The 23,475-nt window shown below is 46.7% G+C and overlaps 1 protein-coding gene across 1 annotated transcript in view; it reads left to right on the forward strand.

The window, feature by feature from the left end:
- Positions 1–22,900, forward strand: part of LOC130120434 (thrombospondin-type laminin G domain and EAR repeat-containing protein-like) — a 68,445-nt gene extending 45,545 nt beyond the window's left edge. Inside the window, exons 10-15 of the mRNA XM_056288970.1 lie at positions 1,078–1,258; positions 7,701–7,759; positions 13,423–13,599; positions 15,540–15,718; positions 16,773–16,874; positions 22,747–22,900. Of these exons, the coding sequence (XP_056144945.1) occupies positions 1,078–1,258; positions 7,701–7,759; positions 13,423–13,599; positions 15,540–15,718; positions 16,773–16,874; positions 22,747–22,900 (852 nt within the window). The remainder of the gene's footprint in view (positions 1–1,077; positions 1,259–7,700; positions 7,760–13,422; positions 13,600–15,539; positions 15,719–16,772; positions 16,875–22,746) is intronic.
- Positions 22,901–23,475: the final 575 nt, after the last annotated feature.

Genomic DNA, 23,475 nt, shown 5'->3' on the forward strand with positions numbered 1-23,475 from the left:
ATGTAATTGTTGATAGCTCGGCTGTCCCGAGTGTCACAACAGAAGAAAGGAAAGGAGCAGAGGAAACACCAGCAGCGGAAAAGGGCCAGCAGATAGACCTGACCAAAGTCAGGCTGGTGGTGCAAAGGAGAGAAAGGGTGTGTTGTGCATTATAGAGAGTGTTGCTGGTGAGGATAAGGTGGAGGAAATAGGGTATGACACTGACTCTAGTGAGGATAAGGTGGAGGAAGTAGGGTATGACACTTACTCTTGTGAGGATAAGGTGGAGAAAATAAGGTATGACACTGACTCTAGTGAGGATTAGGTGGAGGAAATAGGGTATGACACCGACTCTAGTGAGGATAAGGTGGAGGAAATAAGGTATGACACTGACTCTAGTGAGGATAAGGTGGAGGAAGTAGGGTATGACACTGACTCTTGTGAGGATTAGGTGGAGGAAACAGGGTATGACACTGACTCTCTGACTATCTCCAGTCACACAGTAGAGATGTATACATGCTAGAGGAAATTAATGGTTTCCTAGATGACATTTGTGGAGAATCTGTGAAAGTATCCGAGTATTTTCCAGATACAGTCCTGGCTGTATAGTTGGCTTAGGTTTTACTTATTGTGTAAATATGTAAACACAACATCATTGCACGTTGTCCATCTTGGGAGAGAGATCCTCCTCTGGTGCTTTCCCTGAGCGTTCTTCCTATTTTTTTCTCCCTGTTAAAGGTTTTTCTGGAGTTGTTCCTTATCTGATGTGAGGGTCTAAGGACAGGATGGTGTGTTGCTGTAAAGCCCCCTGAGATAAATGTGTGTTTATGATATTGGGCTATACAAGTAGAGTTGACTTGACCATTAACTTTGTAGTTGAGGTCATTTTGTCAAATATACCAATTGTCGTGCAAATAATGGGTTTTGTAAATCTCTCAGTTGATACGTGAATCCATTCTGTGATGGAAATGAAGTCTCTGTTGGACAGGTTCATGTGAAGCAGTGACTTTTCATATTGTTAAAAAGAGGTAATGTTAAATAAAGACTTGTTTTAAAATTCAATTCTCTCTCGCTCTCTCTTTGCCCCCCACCCCCCAGGTCTTTTTGGTGGTGGCTAACTCCAGAGAGACAGACAGGGAGTTTTCGGTCATCTATCGGTGGAGTTCGAGGCGTGAGAGGTTTCTGCAGTACCAGACCATCCAGACTCACTCCGCTCTGGACTGGGAGGCCTTCAGCATCCACAATGACTCCTTCCTCGTCGTAGCCAATCACAGACGAGGTAAACAGGAAGTAAACAGTGTCACGCTCAATGCATTTTTTTTAAAACAGCCTTTGATACCGTCTGGTTGTTTTCATGTGTCTAAATAGATCCAGATCAGATATACGTGTGTCAATGAGATGTTGTCTCGGTGACTGAAAGACATCCCTACTGACAGTAATTCAACCACCTGCAGAGAGAACAAGTATCATTGTTCACCACATACACAACGTACACAACATACACGACGTACAGAACACGTTAACATGACATTCAGAACACGCTAACATGACGTAAAGAACATGTTAACACGATGTACACAACACGCTAACATGACATACAGAACACATTAACACGACATACAGAACATGTTAACATGACATACACAACAAGCTAACATGACATACAGAACACGTTAACATGACACAAATAACATGTTAACATGACAAACAAAACACTAACATGACATACAGAATACATTAACACAACATACAGAACATGCTAACAATGTAAAGAACATATTAACATGCCATACAGAACACGCTAACATGATGTAAAGAACATGTTAACACGATATGTACAACATGCTAACATGCCATACAGAACATGTTAACATGACATACAAAACATGTTAACATGACATATAAAACATGCTAACATTACATACAGAGCACATTAACATGACATACAGAACACACTAAAATGACATACAGAACACCCTAACATGACACACAACACGGTAACATGACCTACACAACACATTAACATGACTTACAGAACACGCTAACATAACATACAGAACATGCTAACATGACATACACAACAAGCTAACATGACATACACAACATACTAACATGACATATAGAACATGCTAACATGACATACACAACATGGTAACATGACATACAGGCAATAAATCACTGTAGTGAAGAGTTTGGTAGCATAGCGTGTGTCTGATGGACAGGAGGCGGAGAGGTTTTTCAGAGGAAACCTCATTAACACAGCACAGTTTAACACAGCACAAGTTAACACACCACCGCTTCACACACCACAGGTTAGCACAGCACAGGTTAATGCAGCACAGGTTAACACACCACAGGTTAACGCAGCACAGGTTAACACACCACAGTTTAACGCAGCACAGGTTAACGTACCACAGGTTAACGCACCACAGGTTAACACACCACAGGTTAACGCACCACAGGTTAACACAGCACAGGTTAACGCAGCATAGGTTAACACAGCACAGGTTAACACGCCACAGCTTAACACAGCACAGGTTAACACACCACAGGTTAACACAGCACAGGTGTACACCACAGGTTAACACAGCACAGGTTAACACAGCACAGGTTAACGCAGCACAGGTGTACACCACAGGTTAACACAGCACAGGGTCAGTGTGAATATGAATTTGAGGAAGGTTCAGTGTTGTCAGACTTCAGATGAGTGATGAAGTGTTTCTGCAGTAACAGTTGTGTCCAGATGAACTGACTCAGCTCTCTGGGAGTGGTGTCCAGATGAACTGACTCAGCTCTCTGGGAGTTGTGTCCAGATGAACTGACTCAGCTCTCTGGGAGTGGTGTCCAGGTGAACTGACTCAGCTCTCTGGGAGTTGTGTCCAGATGAACTGACTCAGCTCTCTGGGAGTGGTGTCCAGGTGAACTGACTCAGCTCTCTGGGAGTTGTGTCCAGATGAACTGACTCAGCTCTCTGGGAGTTGTGTCCAGGTGAACTGACTCAGCTCTCTGGGAGTGATGTCCAGATGAACTGACTCAGCTCTCTGGGAGTTGTGTCCAGGTGAACTGACTCAGCTCTCTGGGAGTGGTGTCCAGATGAACTGACTCAGCTCTCTGGGAGTGGTGTCCAGGTGAACTGACTCAGCTCTCTGGGAGTGGTGTCCAGGTGAACTGACTCAACTCTCTGGGAGTTGTGTCCAGGTGAACTGACTCAGCTCTCTGGGAGTGGTGTCCAGATGAACTGACTCAGCTCTTTGGGAGTTGTGTCCAGATGAACTGACTCAGCTCTCTGGGAGTTGTGTCCAGATGAACTGACTCAGCTCTCTGGGAGTGGTGTCCAGATTAACTGACTCAGCTCTGGCATTGTGTCCAGATGAACTGACTCAGCTCTCTGGGAGTGGTGTCCAGATAAACTGACTCAGCTCTCTGGGAGTGGTGTCCAGATGAACTGACTCTGCTCTCTGTGTGGTGTGCTGGTTTTTGGTATACTTGGACAGCAGCACATGTTTTGACAATAAGGGAGACTGTTCCTGAGACGTGATCTACCAAATGAGTTTTTAATCTGACAGTAGATTTAACAGGACTTCATGGTTATGAGTACAGCAGTATGTGGAGTGAAGTGAAGTGTAGGTATTCCTAAGTGATGTGTATGTCTTTATAAGTAATGTGTAGGTCTTTATAAGTCGTGTATGGGTCTTTATAAGTGATGTGTAAGTCTTTATAAGTCGTGTGTGGGTCTTTATAAGTGATGTGTAGGTCTTTATAAGTGATGTGTAGGTCTTGATTCTTATGAAGCATCAATGTACTCTCAGCCTGTTACTCGTTTGAGGACTCGCTGAATCTGCAGGACTTCTTACATGACTGTAAAGACAAACTGCCGCCACATGAGACAGTTGGAAATCTGCAGGACTTCTTACATGACTGTAAAGACAAACTGCCCCACATGAGACGGTTAGAAATCTGCAGGACTTCTTACATGACTGTAAAGACAAACTTGCCCCCACATGAGACGGTTAGAAATCTGCAGGACTTCTTACATGACTGTAAAGACAAACTGCCCCCACATGAGACGGTTAGAAATCTGCAGGACTTCTTACATGACTGTAAAGACAAACTTGCCCCCACATGAGACAGTTAGAAATCTGCAGGACTTCTTACATGACTGTAAAGACAAACTGCCCCCACATGAGACAGTTAGAAATCTGTAGGACTTCTTACATGACTGTAAAGACAAACTGTCCCCACATGAGACGGTTAGAAATCTGCAGGACTTCTTACATGACTGTGAAGACAAACTGCCCAACATGAGACAGTTAGAAATCTGCAGGACTTCTTACATGACTGTAAAGACAAACTGCCCAACATGAGACAGTTAGAAATCTGCAGGACTTCTTACATGACTGTAAAGACAAACTGGCCCCATATAAGACAGTTAGAAATCTGCAGGACTTCTTACATGACTGTAAAGACAAACTGTCCCCACATGAGACAGTTAGAAATCTGCAGGACTTCTTACATGACTGTAAAGGCAAACTACCCCCACATGAGACAGTTAGAAATCTGCAGGACTTCTCACATGACTGTAAAGACAAACTGCCCAACATGAGACAGTTAGAAATCTGCAGGACTTCTTACATGACTGTAAAGACAAACTGGCCCCATATAAGACAGTTAGAAATCTGCAGGACTTCTTACATGACTGTTAAGACAAACTGTCCCCACATGAGACAGTTAGAAATCTGCAGGACTTCTTACATGACTGTAAAGGCAAACTACCCCCACATGAGACAGTTAGAAATCTGCAGGACTTCTTACATGACTGTAAAGACAAACTGTCCCCACATGAGACAGAAATCTGCAGGACTTCTTACATGACTGTAAAGACAAACTGTCCCCACATGAGACAGTTAGAAATCTGCAGGATGTCTTACATGACTGTGAAGACAAACTGCCCCCACATGAGACAGTTAGAAATCTGCAGGACTTCTTACATGACTGTAAAGACAAACTGTCCCCACGTGAGCCGGTTAGAAATCTGCAGGAGTTCTTACATAACTGTGAAGACAAACTGCCCCCACATGAGACGGTTAGAAATCTGCAGGACCTCTTACATGACTGTAAAGACAAACTGCCCCCACATGAGACAGTTAGAAATCTGCACGACTTCTTACATGACTGTAAAGACAAACTGTCCCCACATGAGACGGTTAGAAATCTGCAGGACTTCTTACATGACTGTGAAGACAAACTGCCCCCACATGAGACAGTTAGAAATCTGCAGGATGTCTTACATGACTGTGAAGACAAACTGTCCCCCACATGAGACAGTTAGAAATCTGCAGGACTTCTTACTTGACTGTAAAGACAAACTGCCCCCACATGAGACAGTTAGAAATCTGCAGGATGTCTTACATGACTGTAAAGACAAACTGTCCCCCCCATGAGACAGTTAGAAATCTGCAGGACTTCTTACATGACTGTAAAGACAAACTGCCCCACATGAGACAGTTAGAAATCTGCAGGACTTCTTACATGACTGTAAAGACAAACTGTCCCCACATGAGACAGTTAGAAATCTGCAGGATGTCTTACATGACTGTGAAGACAAACTACCCCCACATGAGACAGTTAGAAATCTGCAGGACTTCTTACATGACTGTAAAGTCAAACTGTCCCCACATGAGACAGTTAGAAATCTGCACGACTTCTTACATGACTGTAAAGACAAACTGTCCCCACATGAGACGGTTAGAAATCTGCAGGACTTCTTACATGACTGTGAAGACAAACTGCCCCCACATGAGACAGTTAGAAATCTGCAGGATGTCTTACATGACTGTAAAGACAAACTGCCCCACATGAGACAGTTAGAAATCTGCAGGACTTCTTACATGACTGTAAAGACAAACTGTCCCCACATGAGACAGTTAGAAATCTGCAGGACTTCTTACATGACTGTGAAGACAAACTGCCCCACATGAGACAGTTAGAAATCTGCAGGACTTCTTATATGACTGTAAAGACAAACTGCCCCCACATGAGACAGTTAGAAATCTGCAGGACTTCTTACATGACTGTGAAGACAAACTGCCCCACATGAGACGGTTGGAAAGTTCTGCCTTTGCCTCCTTCTCCGTCTTGTCTGCTGTGTTTGAATGAGTTCTTTTTCCTTCCCCGCTGTCTTCCGACACCACCCTGGCCCGACACCACCCTGACCCGCCTGCCTAAATAACAACACCACCCTGACCTGACACCACCCTGACCCGCCTGCTTAAATAACACCACCCTGACCTGACACCACCCTGACCCGCCTGCCTAAATTACAACACCCTGGCCTGACACCACCCTGACCTGCCTGCCTAAATAACACCACCACCCTGACCTGACACCACCCTGGCCCGCCTGCCTAAATAACAACACCCTGACCCGACACCACCCTGACTTGGCTGCCCAAATAACACCACCCTGACCCGACACCACCCTGACCCGCCTGCCTAAATAACACCACCCTGACCTGACACCACCCTGACCTGACACCACCCTGACCCGCCTGTCTAAATAACACCACCCTGACCTGACACCACCCTGACCCGCCTGCCTAAATAACAACACCACCTTGACCTGACACCACCCTGACCTGCCTGCCTAAATAACAACACCACCCTGACCTGACACCACCCTGACCTGCCTGCCTAAATAACAACACCACCCTGGCCTGACACCACCCTGACCTGCCTGCCTAAATAACAACACCACCCTGACCTGACACCACCCTGACCTGCCTGCCTAAATAACAACACCACCCTGACCTGACACCACCATGACCTGCCTGCCTAAATAACAACACCACCCTGACCTGACACCACCCTGACCTGCCTGCCTAAATAACAAGCCATGACTTTTATAGAGGCATTAGGAGACAGATGAGACGCAGTTTGTGTGCCGGGCAGGAGCCAGATGGTATCAGCTCCTCCTCCTCCTCCTCCTCCTCTTTCATGACTCACTCATGTGCTGTGGATCCCCTGTGTGTTCACACACCCCTCATGCACACCCTGTGTGTGTGTCTGTCTGTGCAACCTGGGCTCAAGTGTGTGTGTGTGTGTGTGTGTGTGCTATTTAGTCGATAGCGTTGTGTATAGCCTATGTGTGTACTTGTATGTTTGTGTATAATGTGTGTACTATATGTGTATGTATGTTTGTCTTTGTAAACACACACACAACACACAGACACACACACACACACACACACACAGTGTTTCTGTGAAGATGAAAAACATGTGGCCTGATTGATCTGAACTGAAAAGGCTTAGAACATCTAAAGTTTTGTGTGATGTCTGATCTAACCACGTGTGTGTGTGTGTGTGTGTGTGTGTGTGTGTGTGTGTGTGTGTGTGTGTGTGTGTGTGTGTGTGTCTGGCATGCAGCCAGCTGACACAGGTGGCATTTTTGTTGGTTAGATCCCACACACACACACTCTCATAGTGGCCCCACATTATTTTGGGTCATCCACTTCAGGGTGTAGACACACACCTACACACACAGCCGTGTTGTTGTTGGTCCTAGTTATGAAAACACAACATTTCAGCATGGCAGCTGGTGTTGTGTAGAGTAGCACTATGTTGCTAGTTTGGCGTGGAAGTGGTTTGCTGAGTGTGTAGCAGGCGAGCAGGTTTTCTCCGCTGTTGCTGGGCTGTTGACACTGCTGCTTCCTGTTTTGTCTCCAGCCGAAGACTCCAACCACAACATCCACAGTGTGATCTACAGGTGGAACGCAGCAACCAAGGTACAGTCACCTGGACATCCCGACCAATGAGGGGACAGCGCTCTGCTCCTCTGCCCTGATTGGCTGAGTCACATTCCAAAACAATACATTCAGTTTAATTGTGTATTGTCATTAAAACAACATGCAGGCACGTGTTAAACATGAAATAAGGACTGCAGCTTAGCCAAACACTGAAAGACAGAAACACACAAACGCAGCAAACACTGTATAAGATATACACAGAATAAACACATGCTAATGTCATGTAGCGAGAATAAACACATGCTAATGTCATGTAGCGAGAATAAACACATGCTAATGTCATATAGCGAGAATAAACACATGCTAATGTCATGTAGCAAGAATAAACACATGCTAATATCATGTAGCAATAATAAACACATGCTAATGTCATGTCGCAGGAATAAACATGCTAATGTCATGTAGCAAGAATAAACAAATGCTAATGTCATGTAGCAAGAATAAACACATGCTAATGTCATGTAGCAAGAATAAACACATGCTAATGTCATGTAGCGAGAATAAACACATGCTAATATCATGTAGCAAGAATAAACAAAGGCTAATTTAATGTAGCAAGAATAAACACATGCTAATGTCATGTAGCGAGAATAAACACATGCTAATGTCATGTAGCGAGAATAAACACATGCTAATGTCACATAGCGAGAATAAACACATTGTGGGAGTGCAGTAATGAGGAGACAGAGAGATCGAGTCGAGTCAATTCCATTTACTTGCCACACAAAACGACACCGATACAGCGCAATCTCTCGTGGCGACCAGCTAACCGCTAGGCTGCTGAAAACATGGCTCCACCTCGGAAACCCTAAGCAGTGCCTACGTCATCACTCTGAACGTCTGCCTTAAAGGAGCAGCAGCCCCTGGTGAATCTATCCTCAATTGTGTATCACGACACAGGCCCCCCAGAATTCACCATCACAAAAAACGGCTGCGCTGAATGGGTATGGGGGCAGGGGAGGGGGACAGAGCCGGAGCTCAGGGGGGGGGGGGGCGAGGCTGGGCCAGCGGCCTGAGAAGGGGGGCGTCCACACCGCGAGGGCAGGGCCAGTTTGACCGGCCCACCCGGGTCCAAATGGGCAGGCTTGAGACGGTCCACCGAGACCTGCTCTGGCTTGCCCCCAATATCCACCACAACGTTCTTAGGCCCCGCTTCCAGGATGCGGAAGGGCCTGTCGTAGGGGGGCTGCAGGGGGGTACGGTGGCTGTCGTGGCGGATGAAGACGTACCTGGCCAACAGCAGATCCCTGGGGACATAGGACTGACGGAGGCAGTGGTGAGACGTAGGGATCGGAACGAAAGCGTTGGCACTGTCCCGGGCCACAGCCCAATGAGAAGCTGCTGACCAGGGGGCCAAAGCGTCCGGGAGAAACTCACCCGGGACATGCAGCGGCTGGCCGTAAACCAGCTCGGCAGACGAGGACTGGAGGTCTTCCTTGAGGGCAGAGCGAAGGCCGAGCGTGACCCACGGGAGGTGATTGACCCAGTTGCTGTCCGTGAGGCTGGCACGAAGAGCGGCCTTCATAGACCGATGAAACCGCTCACAAAGTCCGTTGCCCTGCGGGTTGTACGCTGTGGTGCGGTAGAGCTTCACCCCCACCCCCGCGACTGCAGTCCAAAGCTCCGACGTGAACTGCAGGTCCCTGTCAGAGGTGAGGTCAGCCGGCGTGCCAAAACGGGCCACCCAGGACCCGATGAACGCCCGGGCCACCTCAGTAGACGTGGTCGATGACAGGGGAACAGCTTCCGGCCACCTGGTGGTCCTGTCCACCATGGTGGGAAGTGAGTGAACCTCACGGGAGGGGGGCAGGGGGCCCACCAGGTCCATATTCACATGGTCAAAACGCCTCTCGGGCACCAGGAATGGCGCCAAGGGGGCTTTGGTATGAAAATGTACTTTGGAACGCTGGCACGCCACGCAGGAGTCAGCCCAGGCCTTGACGTCCTTCCTGAGGCCGGGCCAGATGAACTTGGCCCCCACCAGCTTAGTGGACGCCTTCACACCCGAGTTGGAAAGGTCATGGATAACGTCAAAAACACGGCACCGCCAGCCGGTGGGCATCATGGGGCGGGGCTGGCCCGTGGAAACGTCCCAGAGGAGCATGGCGTTGGCGCTGTCAAACACCACATCCTCCAACCGCAGCCCCGTAGTGGCCGTCCGATAGGCCTGGATGTCTGCTTCAGCGACTTGGTCATAAACATGCTGATGTCATGTAGAAAGTGTAAACACATGTTAATGTCATGTAGCAAGAATAAACAGATGCTAATGTCATGTAGCAAGAATAAACACATGCTAATGTCATGTAGCAAGAATAAACACGTTAATGTCGTGTAGCAAAAGTAAACACATGTTAATGTCATGTAGCGAGAATAAACACATGGTGATGTCATGTAGCAAGAATAAACACATGTTAATGAGACGTAGCAAGGATAAACACATGTTAATGAGACGTAGCAAGGATAAACACATGCTAATGTCATGTAGCAAGAATAAACATATGCTAATGTCATGTAGCAAGAATAAACAGATCTCAATGCTACGTACAACCCAGAAATCCACCCGGTGTCATATATAGACAAATGAAAAACTGTAATTAGGAATATTTGGAGATCAGTAAAACGTAGACAGTTAACACAACTCTTCATCGTCCCTGTATCTCTTGATAATCAGACCTTTGTACTTCTTCTTGAACTGTGTAATGTTTGTACTTTGTTTGAGTTCCACGCTCACACTGTTCCACAATTTTACCCCACAGATTGAAATGCCCAAACAGTCGATCCTCTCTCACTCTCATTTCTCCTGAATAATTATTTTCTCTGACAGTCATCATTGTTTCAAACTGTCTTTTTGAGCTCATCATCCGGGACAGACGTAATGCTGGGCTGTTTGACAGATTTTCTCCCTGGTTCATTTCTGCAGTAAAGATGTCGGGAGGCCCTAAGAACCAGACGCCATGCTAGAGCAAGTCAATAGGATGGACATTTGATGTTTGTGAGGGGTACACAAAATAATCATACAGCAAAACAGCGACAACAGCACCACTGCATGCACACTGCTCAGCACTTTAATGTTTTAGTCAATGAAAAGTTCTGGCAAGTTCTGAAAGAAGTCATTCCTCTCCATCTGGAGATGATAGTCAGCAAACAACAAAGATTACAGAATATGACAAACTGGGATTGAAAACTTTTGAATATACTGAGCATAAGTCACAAGATATGGAAAATGATATCAATCCTGAAAATAATTTCTTCAGTAATATCAACAATTGCTGTTATTACACAAGATCAGTCTGATCATAAAATATCAATTATCCACTTTAACAGCAGAAGCCTACGTGCCAACTTCCAGAACATCAAAGAATATTTAAGTCAATTCAAGAAACCGTTCAATATGATAGTCATATCAGAGACTTGACCACATTCATGGCGGAGGTTTCAGCTCTAGTGAATGCTCGCCCATTGGTTTCTGTATCCACAGATCCAGACTCCCCACTTATCCTAACACCTGCAACACCTCTCATACAGAAGATCAGTGTACTTCCTCCTCCCCAAGGTGGATTTGATGAGAGGGATCTCTACGGCAAGCAGTGGAGGCAAGTACAAAGCCTTGCCAGCACCTTTCAGCATCGCTGGAGGACAGAGTACCTTCCCACCCCGCAGAGACGTAGGAAATGGCAAAAGAAAGAACACAATCTTCACAAGGGGGACATTGTGATACTGAAAGACAACCAGGTGAAAAGGAATGAATGGCCCACGGGCATCATAGTCAAGACATTCCCCAGCACAGATGACAGAGATACAAAGGTGGAGATCAATACAGCAAAGAATGGTTCATGCAAGACCTTTCTACATCCTGTTTCAGAGACTGTCCTACTCCTCTCCCCAGAGACTGATTAGGTTTTAGTTCTCTTCTGCAGTGTATTGTTAGTAGTGGCATCTTTTCAGATTCCAGGTGGGGAGTGTTAGAAAGCCACTTTATTTTGTCATTGTACATGTTACATTGAAATTTGTTCTCTGCATTTAACCCATCCTACCTGTGTAGTAGGAGCAGTGGGCAGCTGCAGCACCCGGGGACCAACTCCACTTCTTCCTTCCATTGCTTTGCTCATGGGCACAGGCAGGAGTATTAACCCTAACATGCATGCCTTTTTGATGGTGGGAGGAAACCGGAGCATCCAGAGGAAACGCACACAGACACGGGGAGAACATGCAAACGCCACACAGAAAGGACCTGGGACAGCCTGGGGTTTGAACCCAGGACCTTCTTGCTGTGAGGCAACAGCGCTAACCACTGGTCCACAGTTCTGACCTAGAAAGAACTTTGTTTATTCTGCAGCCACTAGATGGTGCTTATTACGTTTTGACTTAATATTGGGCCTCATCACTTGCCGTAGTAACCCTGTAGAAGTCAAGATACTAATATTATTTGTATAGCCCATTATCACAAACTACAAATTTGCCTCAGAGGGCTTTGCAGCAACACAACATCCTGTCCTTAGACTCTCACATCAGATAAGGAACAACTCCCTAAAAAACCTTTAACAGGGGGGAAAAATGGGGAGAAACCTCAGGGAGAGGAACAGAGGAGGGATCTCTCTCCCAAGACGGACAACATGATATGATGTTGTGTTTACACAATTTACACAATACAACGCTGAAAGAGGATAATAGAATTATAATGTAATTATAGTAAGATGGATGAAGAATATGACTTCGAGGATGCCAAGCAGTGTCCAGACGTCACCGGAACAGCCCAGGACCTATGGACTATGGAGCAGCTTGGTTTGTGGAGTTGAGAATTCCCCAATCCAACTTAGATGAGCATCAAATAGCCAAACAGGGTCCACATGATGGAGAGGTCGACTTAATGAACTCTGGAGTTGTTCATGTGGAGTGAGACTTTCTTTTTTCCATACACTCCTTTGTAGAAAACACATTGCGGAACAGTGTAGTCAAAACTTCTACATCCAATTTCTTTTGGAATCAGTTATAGACGCATCATGTGTAAGTCCAGTTTTAGTAAGATGCCTATGTTTGTGTCATTGTTTATATTTTGTGTGGATGGCTAGGTTAGGCCATGTTTTTGTGTCATTCACTAGTATTCATTGCCCACCATGTAACCTGTACTGTGAAATGCTTTCAGCTAGCTATATTTGTTACCTATAGATACACCAGATAGGCTTATGAGGCATGTAGTACATGATGGGAATGCATATTAGTGAGGCTTATTATACTCACTGTTTCCTTTATTGTCCTTCTTTATTTTAGTTTTACTCCATTCCCATACTCTCAAAATGAAGCGGTGGTGCATAATAAATCTATCATTCATTGACTATAGTGTGTGGAAGGAGTTGTCTGTGCCTAGTTAAGGACGGGGACTCTGACGAGGGCAAAAAGAGGGCATGAAGAGACAGACAGACAGACAGATGGAGCGAGCCTTATGAAAGACAAGCTGGACTTGCTGTACTTAATTCAGCGTTTGACCACAACTTATCACTCACACTCACTCATCACTTACATTGGTTTTTATGATAAATATTACTTTACTCTAGAAGCTATGGATGAACTGTTTTGTTCTGTTTGATCTTTTCTGAATGATTTCTTTGTCATCTTTTCTGTTCGGTTATGTTGGATTCTCTCAGCTGTTTGAGGTGAATCAGACCTTGCTGACATCAGGAGCGTATGACTGGGAGTTCTTTAGTGTTGGACCGTACCACTTCCTGGTGGTTGCCAACACCTTTGACGGGGTCACCACCACCATCAGCTCCACTGTCTACATCTGGATGGATGGATGCTTCCACACCTTTCAACATATCCCAGTGAGTCTGTGTGTCTGTGAGAGAGAATAATGATGATAGATGATTGTGGAATGGAGAGAGATTGATGAATGAAGAGAGGATGTTACAGTGCCCTGCAACAGAATTCCACCCCCTTGACAGTCATCAGTAATTTCTGGATTATAAAAGATACTCACACATCTGTTCCAGAACAGTATTATTTTGTGAACCCATAAGCTCTGACAGCATGTTCCCAAAGCCAAAATAAGTTATGTTTCACTGACTTTTTATTAATAAATTAAAATATAGTGCTTGCATAAGTATTCAACCCCCACATATCAATACTGTGTAGAATAACAACCCTTTTGCTGCAGTAACAGCCGTGATTCTCTTGGGGTAAGTATGTACAAGCTCTGCACATTCTTCTGGAGTAATTGTTGCCCATTCTTCTTGGCAGAATTTCTACAGGTCTTGCAGGTTGGTGGGATGGCGCCTCTGGACTGTGATTTTCAGTCTGTGCCAGAGATTTTCAATGGGGCTGAGGTCCGCCCTTTGACTTGGCCACTCCAAAACGTTCACCTTTGTGTTGCTGAGCCATGCCATTGTTGCTTTAGCCTTGTGCTTAGGATCATTGTCCTACTGGAAGGTGAACCTTCTCCCAAGCTTCAGTTTTATGGCAGACTGCAGCAGGGTTTCTTCCAATATTTCCCTGTATTTAGCTCCATCCATGCCTCCCTCAGTTTTAACAAGGTTCCCAGTGCCTGCAGCTGAAAAGCAACCCCATAGCATTATACTGCCACCCCATGCTTCACTGTAGGGAGGGTGTTTTTTAGGGCATGAGCAGTGTTAGGTTTGCAACACACATAATGTTTTGAGTTTTGGCCAAAAAGCTCAACTTCCGTCTCATCTGACCACAAAACCTTTACCACATCCTAACCGGGTCTCTCTCATGCTTGGTAGCAAACTCCAAGTGTGCTTTTATGTGCATAGTTTTGAGCAACGGCTTCTTTCTTGTCACCCTCCCATACAGGCCATATTTATGGAGAGCCGTGATATGGTTGACTCTTGCACATTTACTCCAGTTTCAGCCACTGACCTCTGGAGCTCATTCAGAGTGATTGCAGGATCATGTGTGGCTTTCCTCACCAGCCCACATCTTGCTCAGACACTTATCTTTGAGGGACAGCCTGTCCTACAAAGTGTCTGGGTGGTGTGATGCAGCTTCCACTTTCTGACAATGGATCCAACAGTGCTCTGTGGGACATCCAAACACTTGGATATTGTTTTATGTCCCTTTCCCGCCTTCTGCATTTTAATCACTTTGTCTTTTACTTCAGTACGATGCTCCCTTGTCTTCATTTTCTGATGGAGTTCATGCCCGGCTAATGAACTTTACACAGAGTGCTTTTTATACCCATAAACCAGACCGTTACTTTAATGTTTTACAGCTGCACACTAATTTTGTCCAATTGTGTTAACCTGAGTTTGTTTTAGGAATAATTTGTCATTTGTGTAAACTTGGAGCTTTCAGAGCACAAGGGGGTTGAATATTTATGCAAGGCACTGTAGAATAACAACACTACAACACAACAACCTTCAGATATATACACAAGGCACTGTAGAATAACAACACTACAACACAACAACCTTCAGATATATACACAAGACACTGTAGAATAACAACACTACAACACAACAACCTTCAGATATATACACAACGCACTGTAGGAACTGATCTTCACTATTCACAGCTGACACTGAAAATACACTCATGACACACAAGTGAAAGGAATCCTGTGTGTGTGTGTGTGTGTGTGTGTGTGTGTGTGTGTGTGTGTGTGTGTGTGTGTGTGTGTGTGTGTGTGTGTGTGTGTGTGTGTGTGTGTGTGTGTGTGTGTGTGTGTGTGTTTGGCTTCTCTGCTTGGAGAAAGAAAGAAGGACGGACTAAAGCTGTGGTGTTGTGTGTGGTGTTGTGTTGTCAGACGGTGGGAGCAACAGACTGGGAGATGTTCCAGATTGAGGAGAGGTACTTCCTGGTAGTCGCTAACAGTCAGCGGGTTGTTGAGCGCAGCCCGAGTCTGTACAGCCTCAACTCCACCATCTACGAGCTCAACACACTCACACAGACCTTCATCCGCTTCCAGGACCTCCTCACACACAGGTGTGTCCTACTGACAACCAGTCTGCTGTTCTGGAATATCTGTCAGATGTTCTGGAATAATCTGTCAAATGTTCTGGAATAATCTGTCAGGTGTTCTGGAATAATTTGTCAAATGTTTTGGAATAACATCTGTCAGATGTTGTGGAATAACATCTGTCAGATGCTGTGGAATTACCTGTCAGATGTTATGGAATAATCTGTCATGTTCTGGAATAACATCTGTCAGATGTTAGGGAATAATCTGTCAAATGTGGAATAATCTGTCAGATGTTGTGGGATAACATCTGTCAGAGGTTGAGGAATAACATCTGTCATATGTTGTGGAATAATCTGTCAGAATTTGTGGAATAATCTGTCAGATGTTCTGGAATACATCTGTCAGATGTTCTGGAATAACACCTGTCAGAGATTGTGGAATAACATCTGTCAGAAGTTGTGGAATAACCTGTCAGATGTTCTGGAATAACATCTGTCAGATGTTCTGGAATACGTCTGTCGGATGTTGTGGAATAACATCTGTCAGATGTTGTGGAATAATCTGTCAGATGTTGTGGAATAACCTGTCAAATGTTGTGGAATAACATCTGTCAGATGTTGTGGAATAACATCTGTCATGTTCTGGAATAACATCTGTCAGATATTATGGAATAATCTGTCAAATGTGGAATAATCTGTCAGATGTTGTGGGATAACATCTGTCAGAAGTTGTGGAATAACATCTGTCAGATGTTCTGGAATACGTCTGTCAGATGTTGTGGAATAACATCTGTCAGAGGTTGTGGAATAACATCTGTCAGAGGTTGTGGAATAACATCTGTCAGAGGTTGTGGAATAATCTGTCTGATGTTCTGGAATAACATCTGTCAGATGTTGTGGAATAACATCTGTCAGATGTTGTGGAATAATCTGTCAGATGTGCAGAACATCACCGTCAGGTTAAAAGCATTAATTGCCATTAAATTAGATTTTGTCTGGACAAGTTAGAGTATGTTAGCATGTCGCCACGCAGTAAATAAAATATGTGTGTGTGTGTGTGTTTGTCTCTGTCTCTCAGTGCTGTAGACTGGGACTTCTTCTCAGTGGGAGAAGAGAAGTTTCTCATTGTGGCCAATTCTCATGACGGCAGCTCCTACACCCTGAATAGTGTAATATACAGGTACAGTACTTTAATACTACTGTCTTATTACTGTAATATACAGGTACAGTACTACGGTCTTATTACTGTTATATACAGGTACAGTACTACAATACTGTCATATTGCTGTAATATACAGGTACAGTACTACAACACTACTGTCTTATTACTGTAATATACAGGTGCAGTACTACAACACTACTGTCTTATTGCTGTAATATACAGGTACAGCACTACCATACTACTGTCTTATTACTGTAATATACAGGTACAGTACTACAATACTACTGTCTTATTATTGTAATATACAGGTACATTACTACAGTACTACGGTATTATTACTGTAATATACAGGTACAGTACTACAGTACTACTGTCTTATTACTGTAATATACAGGTACAGTACTACAAAACAACTTTCTTATGACTGCAATATACAGGTACAGTACTACAATACTACTGTCTGATTACTGTAATATAAAGATACAGTAGTACAATACTACTCTTATTACTGTAATGTACAGGTACAGTACTACAATACTACTTTCTGATTACTATCTGATGATAATATAGAGATATAGAACTACTCTTATTACTGTAATATACAGGTACATTACTACAATACTACTCTTACTTTTATGGCTCGCTCACCCCGCGCCGTGGCCCGCCCACCCTGCGCCATGGCCTGCCCACCCCGCGCCGGCAGCCAATCGGCTCGTCAGGGCCGGGCTTAGTCATCAGGGCTGGGCTTAAGTTTGGTGGCCTCCCACGTGCCCGTTGTCAGTTCGTGTTGTAACCTCCCCGCACCCGCAGTAGCGGCTACTCTCCTCCCACGGTCCTTTTCTCTACGAACTCATCCCAGCCCTTGGTTCATGTTTTTCCCTTGCAAAGTTTCCCCGTGGAAGTATCCTGCCGTGTTCCCGTTTGGATTACCCGCGAGTTTTTTTCCCCCTTGGACTTTCCGTTTTTTCCTTGTCGCTCATTGCCTTCCAATGTTTAACTATTTGTACGCGTAAGGAATAAAGTACGCCAGTTTTCGGCTAACCCCATCTCTGTCTGGTGTCGTGCGCCTGGGGTCTTCCACAAACCCTAACAGTACAAACTGACCATGACGACCCCAGCCGACACAGAGAGCGTACCGGCCAGCCCGCTTCGAGCGGCTCTCATCGAACAGATCCAACTGACTTAACTCCCGCACCCAGCAGCTAGAGGCGGCCTGTGTGGGTAACCTAACGAGGCAGCGGGCGGCGTTGGCGAGCCAACAAGCAGAGATCCTGCGGCAGTTGCAAACTATCTGCTCCGGTTAACCCTGTGGGGCTCAACCCAGTTCCCCAGGAGCCCTGCCTCTCCAGCCCACGACCGTTTGATGGCCACTTTGAGACCTGTGCCACGTTCATCATGCAGTGTGAGCTGGTCTTCCTGCACCAACCCAGCATGTTCACATCTGATGCTGCCCGGGTCGCTTACGTGACCAACCTGCTCACAGGCCGAGCAGCTCAGTGGGCCACTGCTTCCTGGTCCATGAAGGCCAGTTTCTGCCTCACCTACAAGGCCTTTGAGGCGGAACTACGGAAGGTTTTCCACCATCCAGTCGGTGGCCAGGACCCTGGAGCTTGGCTGAGCAGTATCCAGCAGGGCAGTGGCAGTGTCACAGACTACTCGGTGGAGTTCAGGCTGGCCGCAGCTGAGAGCGGCTGGAACGACCGGTCACTTCGGGTCACCTTCCGGAGAGGTCTCAGCGAGGCTGTCAAGGACCAGCTAGCCACCTGGGAGGAGCCGTCCTCCCTCGAGGACCTGATCAAGCTCGCCATCCGCATCGACGGACGCCTCCGGGAGAGGAGGCGCGAGGCACTCCTAACAGGATCCCTACTCCTGTTCGCCCCACTTTCCCTGTGGCCGTTTCTCCCCCCGCGCCCCAGACCACGACGGGGGAGGAACCTATGCAGCTGGGGCACACGCGCCTTAGCCCGGCGAACGAGAGGCCCGGTTCAAGGCGGGTCAGTGCCTCTGCTGTGGCCAGAAGGGACATCTGATCAGCAGCTGCCCCACTCGGCCAAAAGACTAGGCTCACTGGGGCCCCGGGAGATCCTAGTGAGCCGACTTTCCTGTTCCCACCGTCCTGCCCCACAGAACCATCTAGTTAGCGTTACCCTGGCCTGGGCTGACCAGCGGCTCACGGTGGGTGCACTCCTCGACTCGGGGGCTGATGAGTGTTTCCTGGACTCGGAGTTTGCTGCCCAGGCTAACATCCCGCTGGAGACGCTGGAGAAGCCCATGGAGGCCTTCGCGCTGGACGAGCGCTGCCTGGCCAGCGTCACCCAACGCACCCACCCTGTCTCTCTCACCATAGCAGGTAACCATGTGGAGAGACTTCGGTTCTACATCATCCAGTCCCCGTTAGTCCCTGTGATCCTAGGGCGCCCCTGGTTCGTGCAGCATGAGCCACACATCGCCTGGGCCTCCGGTACCATCATGGAGTGGAGCTCCTCCTGTCATGCCCAGTGTCTCCAGGCTGCTCCCGCCCCATCCCCCTGACGTGCCCCTAGTACCCCGCCTCCCGACCTCTCCTCTGTTCCCCCGGAGTACCATGAGTTAGGTGAGGTTTTCAGCAAGACCCGGGCCCAATCTCTTCCTCCTCATCGGCCTTATGACTGTGCTATCGACCTCCACTCTGGGGCACCCCTTCCCAGCAGTCGTCTGTACAGTCTGACCATCCCCGAGAAAGCTGTGATGGACGAGTACATCTCCGAGTCCTTGGCAGCGGGGCTCATTCGGTCCTCGTCCTCCCAGGTGGCAGCTGGATTCTTTTTCGTGAAGAAGAAGGACGGGGGCCTCCGACCCTGCATTGACTATCGCCAACTCAATGAGATAACCGTCAAGAACAAGTACCCCCTTCCTCTCATGAGTTCCACCCTTGAGCCCCTCACCCAGGCTACAGTCTTCACTAAGCTGGACCTCCGGTGTGCCTATCATCTGGTCCGGATGTGGAAGGGGGACGAGTGGAAGACAGCCTTTAACACGCCCCGGGGTCATTATGAGTACCTAGTCATGCCGTTCGGCCTCACCAACGCCCCGGCGGTATTCCAGGCTCTCATGAATGACATTCTCTGCGACATGCTCGCCGAGTTTGAGGTGGTGTACCTCGATGACATCCTCATCTTCTCCAGGTCCCTCGAGGAACATGTCCAGCATGTCCGCCGGGTACTCGAACGTCTCCTCCGGAACCGGCTCTTCATCAAGGCAGAGAAGTGCCGGTTCCATTCCCCTTCCGTTGACTACCTGGGCTTCGTTGTTGAGAGGGGACAGACCCGGGCCGACCCCCGCAAGATCCAGGCTGTGGTGGACTGGCCCGATCCCACATCACGGAAGGAATTACAGAGCTTCCTCGGGTTTGTGAACTTCTATAGGAGGTTCATCCGGAACTACAGCTGCGTGGCAGAACCTCTCACCAGGCTGACCTCCCCCTCCCAGCCGTTCATCTGGTCCCCGGCTGCCCGCTCTGCATTCCAGTCCCTCAAGGAGAGGTTCACCAAGCTACAAGCTTGGCACACCTATATTTGGGGTATTTCTCCCATTCTTCTCTGCAGATCCTCTCGAGCTCTGTAAGGTTAGATGGGGAGTGTCGCTGCACAGCTATTTTCAGGTCTTTCCAGAGATGTTCAATGGGGTTCAAGTCTGGGCTCTGGCTGGGCCACTCAAGGACATTCGCAGACTTGTCCCGAAGCCACTCCTTCGTTGTCTTGGCTGTGTGCTTAGGGTCATTGTCGTGTTGAAAGGTAAACCTTCGCCCCAGTCTGAGGTCCTGAGCGCTCTGGAGCAGGTCTTCATCAAGGATCTCTCTGTACTTTGGTCCATTCATCTTTCCCTCGATCCTGACTAGTCTCCTTGTTCCTGCTGCTGAAGAACATCCCCACAGCATGATGCTGCCACCACCATGCTTCACTGTAGGGATGGTATTAGCAAGGTGATGAGAGGTGCCTGGTTTCCCCCAGACGTGACGTTTGGCGTTCAGGCCAAAGAGTTCAATCTTGGTTTCATCAGACCAGAGAATCTTGTTTCTCATGGTCTGAGAGTCCTTTAGGTGCTTTCTGGCAAACTCCCAAGCGGGCTGTCATGTGCCTTTTACTGAGCAGAGGCTTCCGTCTGGCCACTCTACCATAAAGGCCTGATTCTGCAGAGATGGTTGTCCTTCTGGAAGGTTCTCCCATCTCCACAGAGGAACGCTGGAGCTCTGTCAGAGTGACCATCGGGTTCTTGGTCACCTCCCTAACCAAGGCCCTTCTCCCCCGATTGCTCAGTTTGGCTGGGCGGCCAGCTCTAGGAAGAGTCCTGGTGGATCCAAACTTCTTCCAGTTATGAATGATGGAGACCACTGTGCTCTTCGGGACCTTCAAAGCTGTAGAAATTTATTTGTACCCTTCCCCAGATCTGTACCTCAATACAATCCTGTCTCAGAGGTCCACAGACAGTTCCTTTGACTTCATGGCTTGGTTTCTGCTCTGACATGCACTGTCAACAGTGGGACCTTATATAGACAGGTGTGTGCCTTTCCAAATCATGTCCAATCCATTGAATTTACTACAGGTGGACTCCAATCAAGATGTAGAAACATCTCAAGGATGATCAGTGGAAACAGGATGAACCTGAGCTCAATTTTGAGTGTCATAGCAAAGGGTGTGAATACTTATGTACATGCAATATTTCATTTTTTTATTTTTAATAAATTTGCAAAAATTTCTACAAAACCTTTTTCGCTTTGTCATTATGGGGTAGTGTGTGTAGATTGATGAGGAAAAAAAGGAATTTAAATCCATTTTGGAATAAGGCTGTAACATCGCAAAATGTGGGGAAAGTGAAGGGGTGTGAATACTTTCAGGATGCACTGTAGCTCTTTTCTAGACACCCAAAGCGCCTCACAGTGAAGGGGGTAACTCACCTCAACCTCCACCAATGTGCAGCACCACCTGGGTGGTGCACGGCAGCCATGTTGCACCAGAGCACTCACCACACATCAGTTTGAGGTGGAGAGGGAGGAGTCATTGAGCCACTTGCATGGGGGGGTGATTAGGTGGCCAGATGGAGAGAGCTAGGTGGGGAATGGTGCCAGGACACCGGGGACCCCCTACTCTCTGTGATAAGTGCCACGGGGTCTTTAATGACCACAGTGACTCAGGACCTCGGTTTAACGTCTCATCCCAAGGACGGCATCTCCTACAGCACAGTATCCCCGTCACTGTACTGGGGCATTGGGATTTGCTATTTGTTGTTTTCAATAGGACCAGAGGGAAGACTGCCTCCTGCTGGCCCACCAACCCCACTTCCGGCAGCAACTTAGTTTTTGTATAGCACTGCAATACTACTGTGTGATTATTATAATATACAGATATAGTGCTACAATACCGCTGTATGATTGTGATAATATACAGGTACAGTACTAGAATACTACTGTCTGATTATTATAATATACAGGTATAGTGCTACAATACCACTGTATGGTTGTGATAATATACAGGTACAGTACTAGAATACTACTGTCTGATTATTATAATATACAGATATAGTGCTACAATACCGCTGTATGATTGTGATAATATACAGGTACAGTACTAGAATACTACTGTCTGATTATTTTAATATACAGGTATAGTGCTACAATACCACCGTATGATTGTGATAATATACAGGTACAGTACTACAATACTACTGTCTGATTACTGTGATATACAGGTGTAGTAGCAGCAGCTCACACTGGGACAACAGGGTTCATCTTAAAGAGTTGTGTGCTTTTCTGATCCAGATGGCAGTAGGTCTGGAGCCCGAGTCCTAGATACATATCAGATCTTTGTGTTGGTGTATGTATTCCTTGTCTTGTGTATTCGTGTGTGTGTTGCAGGTGGCAGGGTTATGAGGGCTTTGTTCCCGTCCACAGTCTCCCGACGTTCGGCTGCAGGGACTGGGAACACTTCAGTACCGCCGAGGGCTCCTTCCTCATCTACTCTAGTGCCACATCCCGGCTCAGCAAGGTCTTTAAACTCAAAACCTACTGAGGGAAACCCACCCACCATCCCTACAGGTCTCAGAGGACCACACCAACACCTGAGCCAAGCTTTTCCAGCCAAGACTCATAAACTATCTTCTGAATTGAATTACAGCTTTGAGGGAAGTAGCAATCTGAAACAGTCCAGAACAGCTGAAGCTCACCACAACTTTCCAGTGACAACCTCTGGTTAGAACTCATCAGAGACTCATCAGGTTTTAACAGTCATACAGACTGAGGTCGTCGTCCATCTACAGCCTCTGTAAGGAACACCAAACTGCACTGACAACACAACGACAGCGTCCTTCATTCAATCTCCAGATCTTCAACACTACAAATACGTCATTTAAACTACAGGGACCCTCTGAAATATTAGACCGCCACAATTCTGTCCAGGGCTTCAAACTAAAAACCTGCTGATCAGGAAGTAGCCAGACTTTTCTTCAAGATCTCCAAACTTCTGACCTGTTGGAGGAGATCTTTGTCCCGACTGAAACATCTCTTTGCACCTTATTATCTTCCAACTGAAGACGAGCTGGGAGAAATACATTTTTACCTCTATAAGAGCTTATGCACCCACAAAAC

The sequence above is a fragment of the Lampris incognitus genome, chromosome 11 (assembly GCF_029633865.1).
Source record: "Lampris incognitus isolate fLamInc1 chromosome 11, fLamInc1.hap2, whole genome shotgun sequence".
Lineage (NCBI taxonomy): Eukaryota > Metazoa > Chordata > Actinopteri > Lampriformes > Lampridae > Lampris > Lampris incognitus.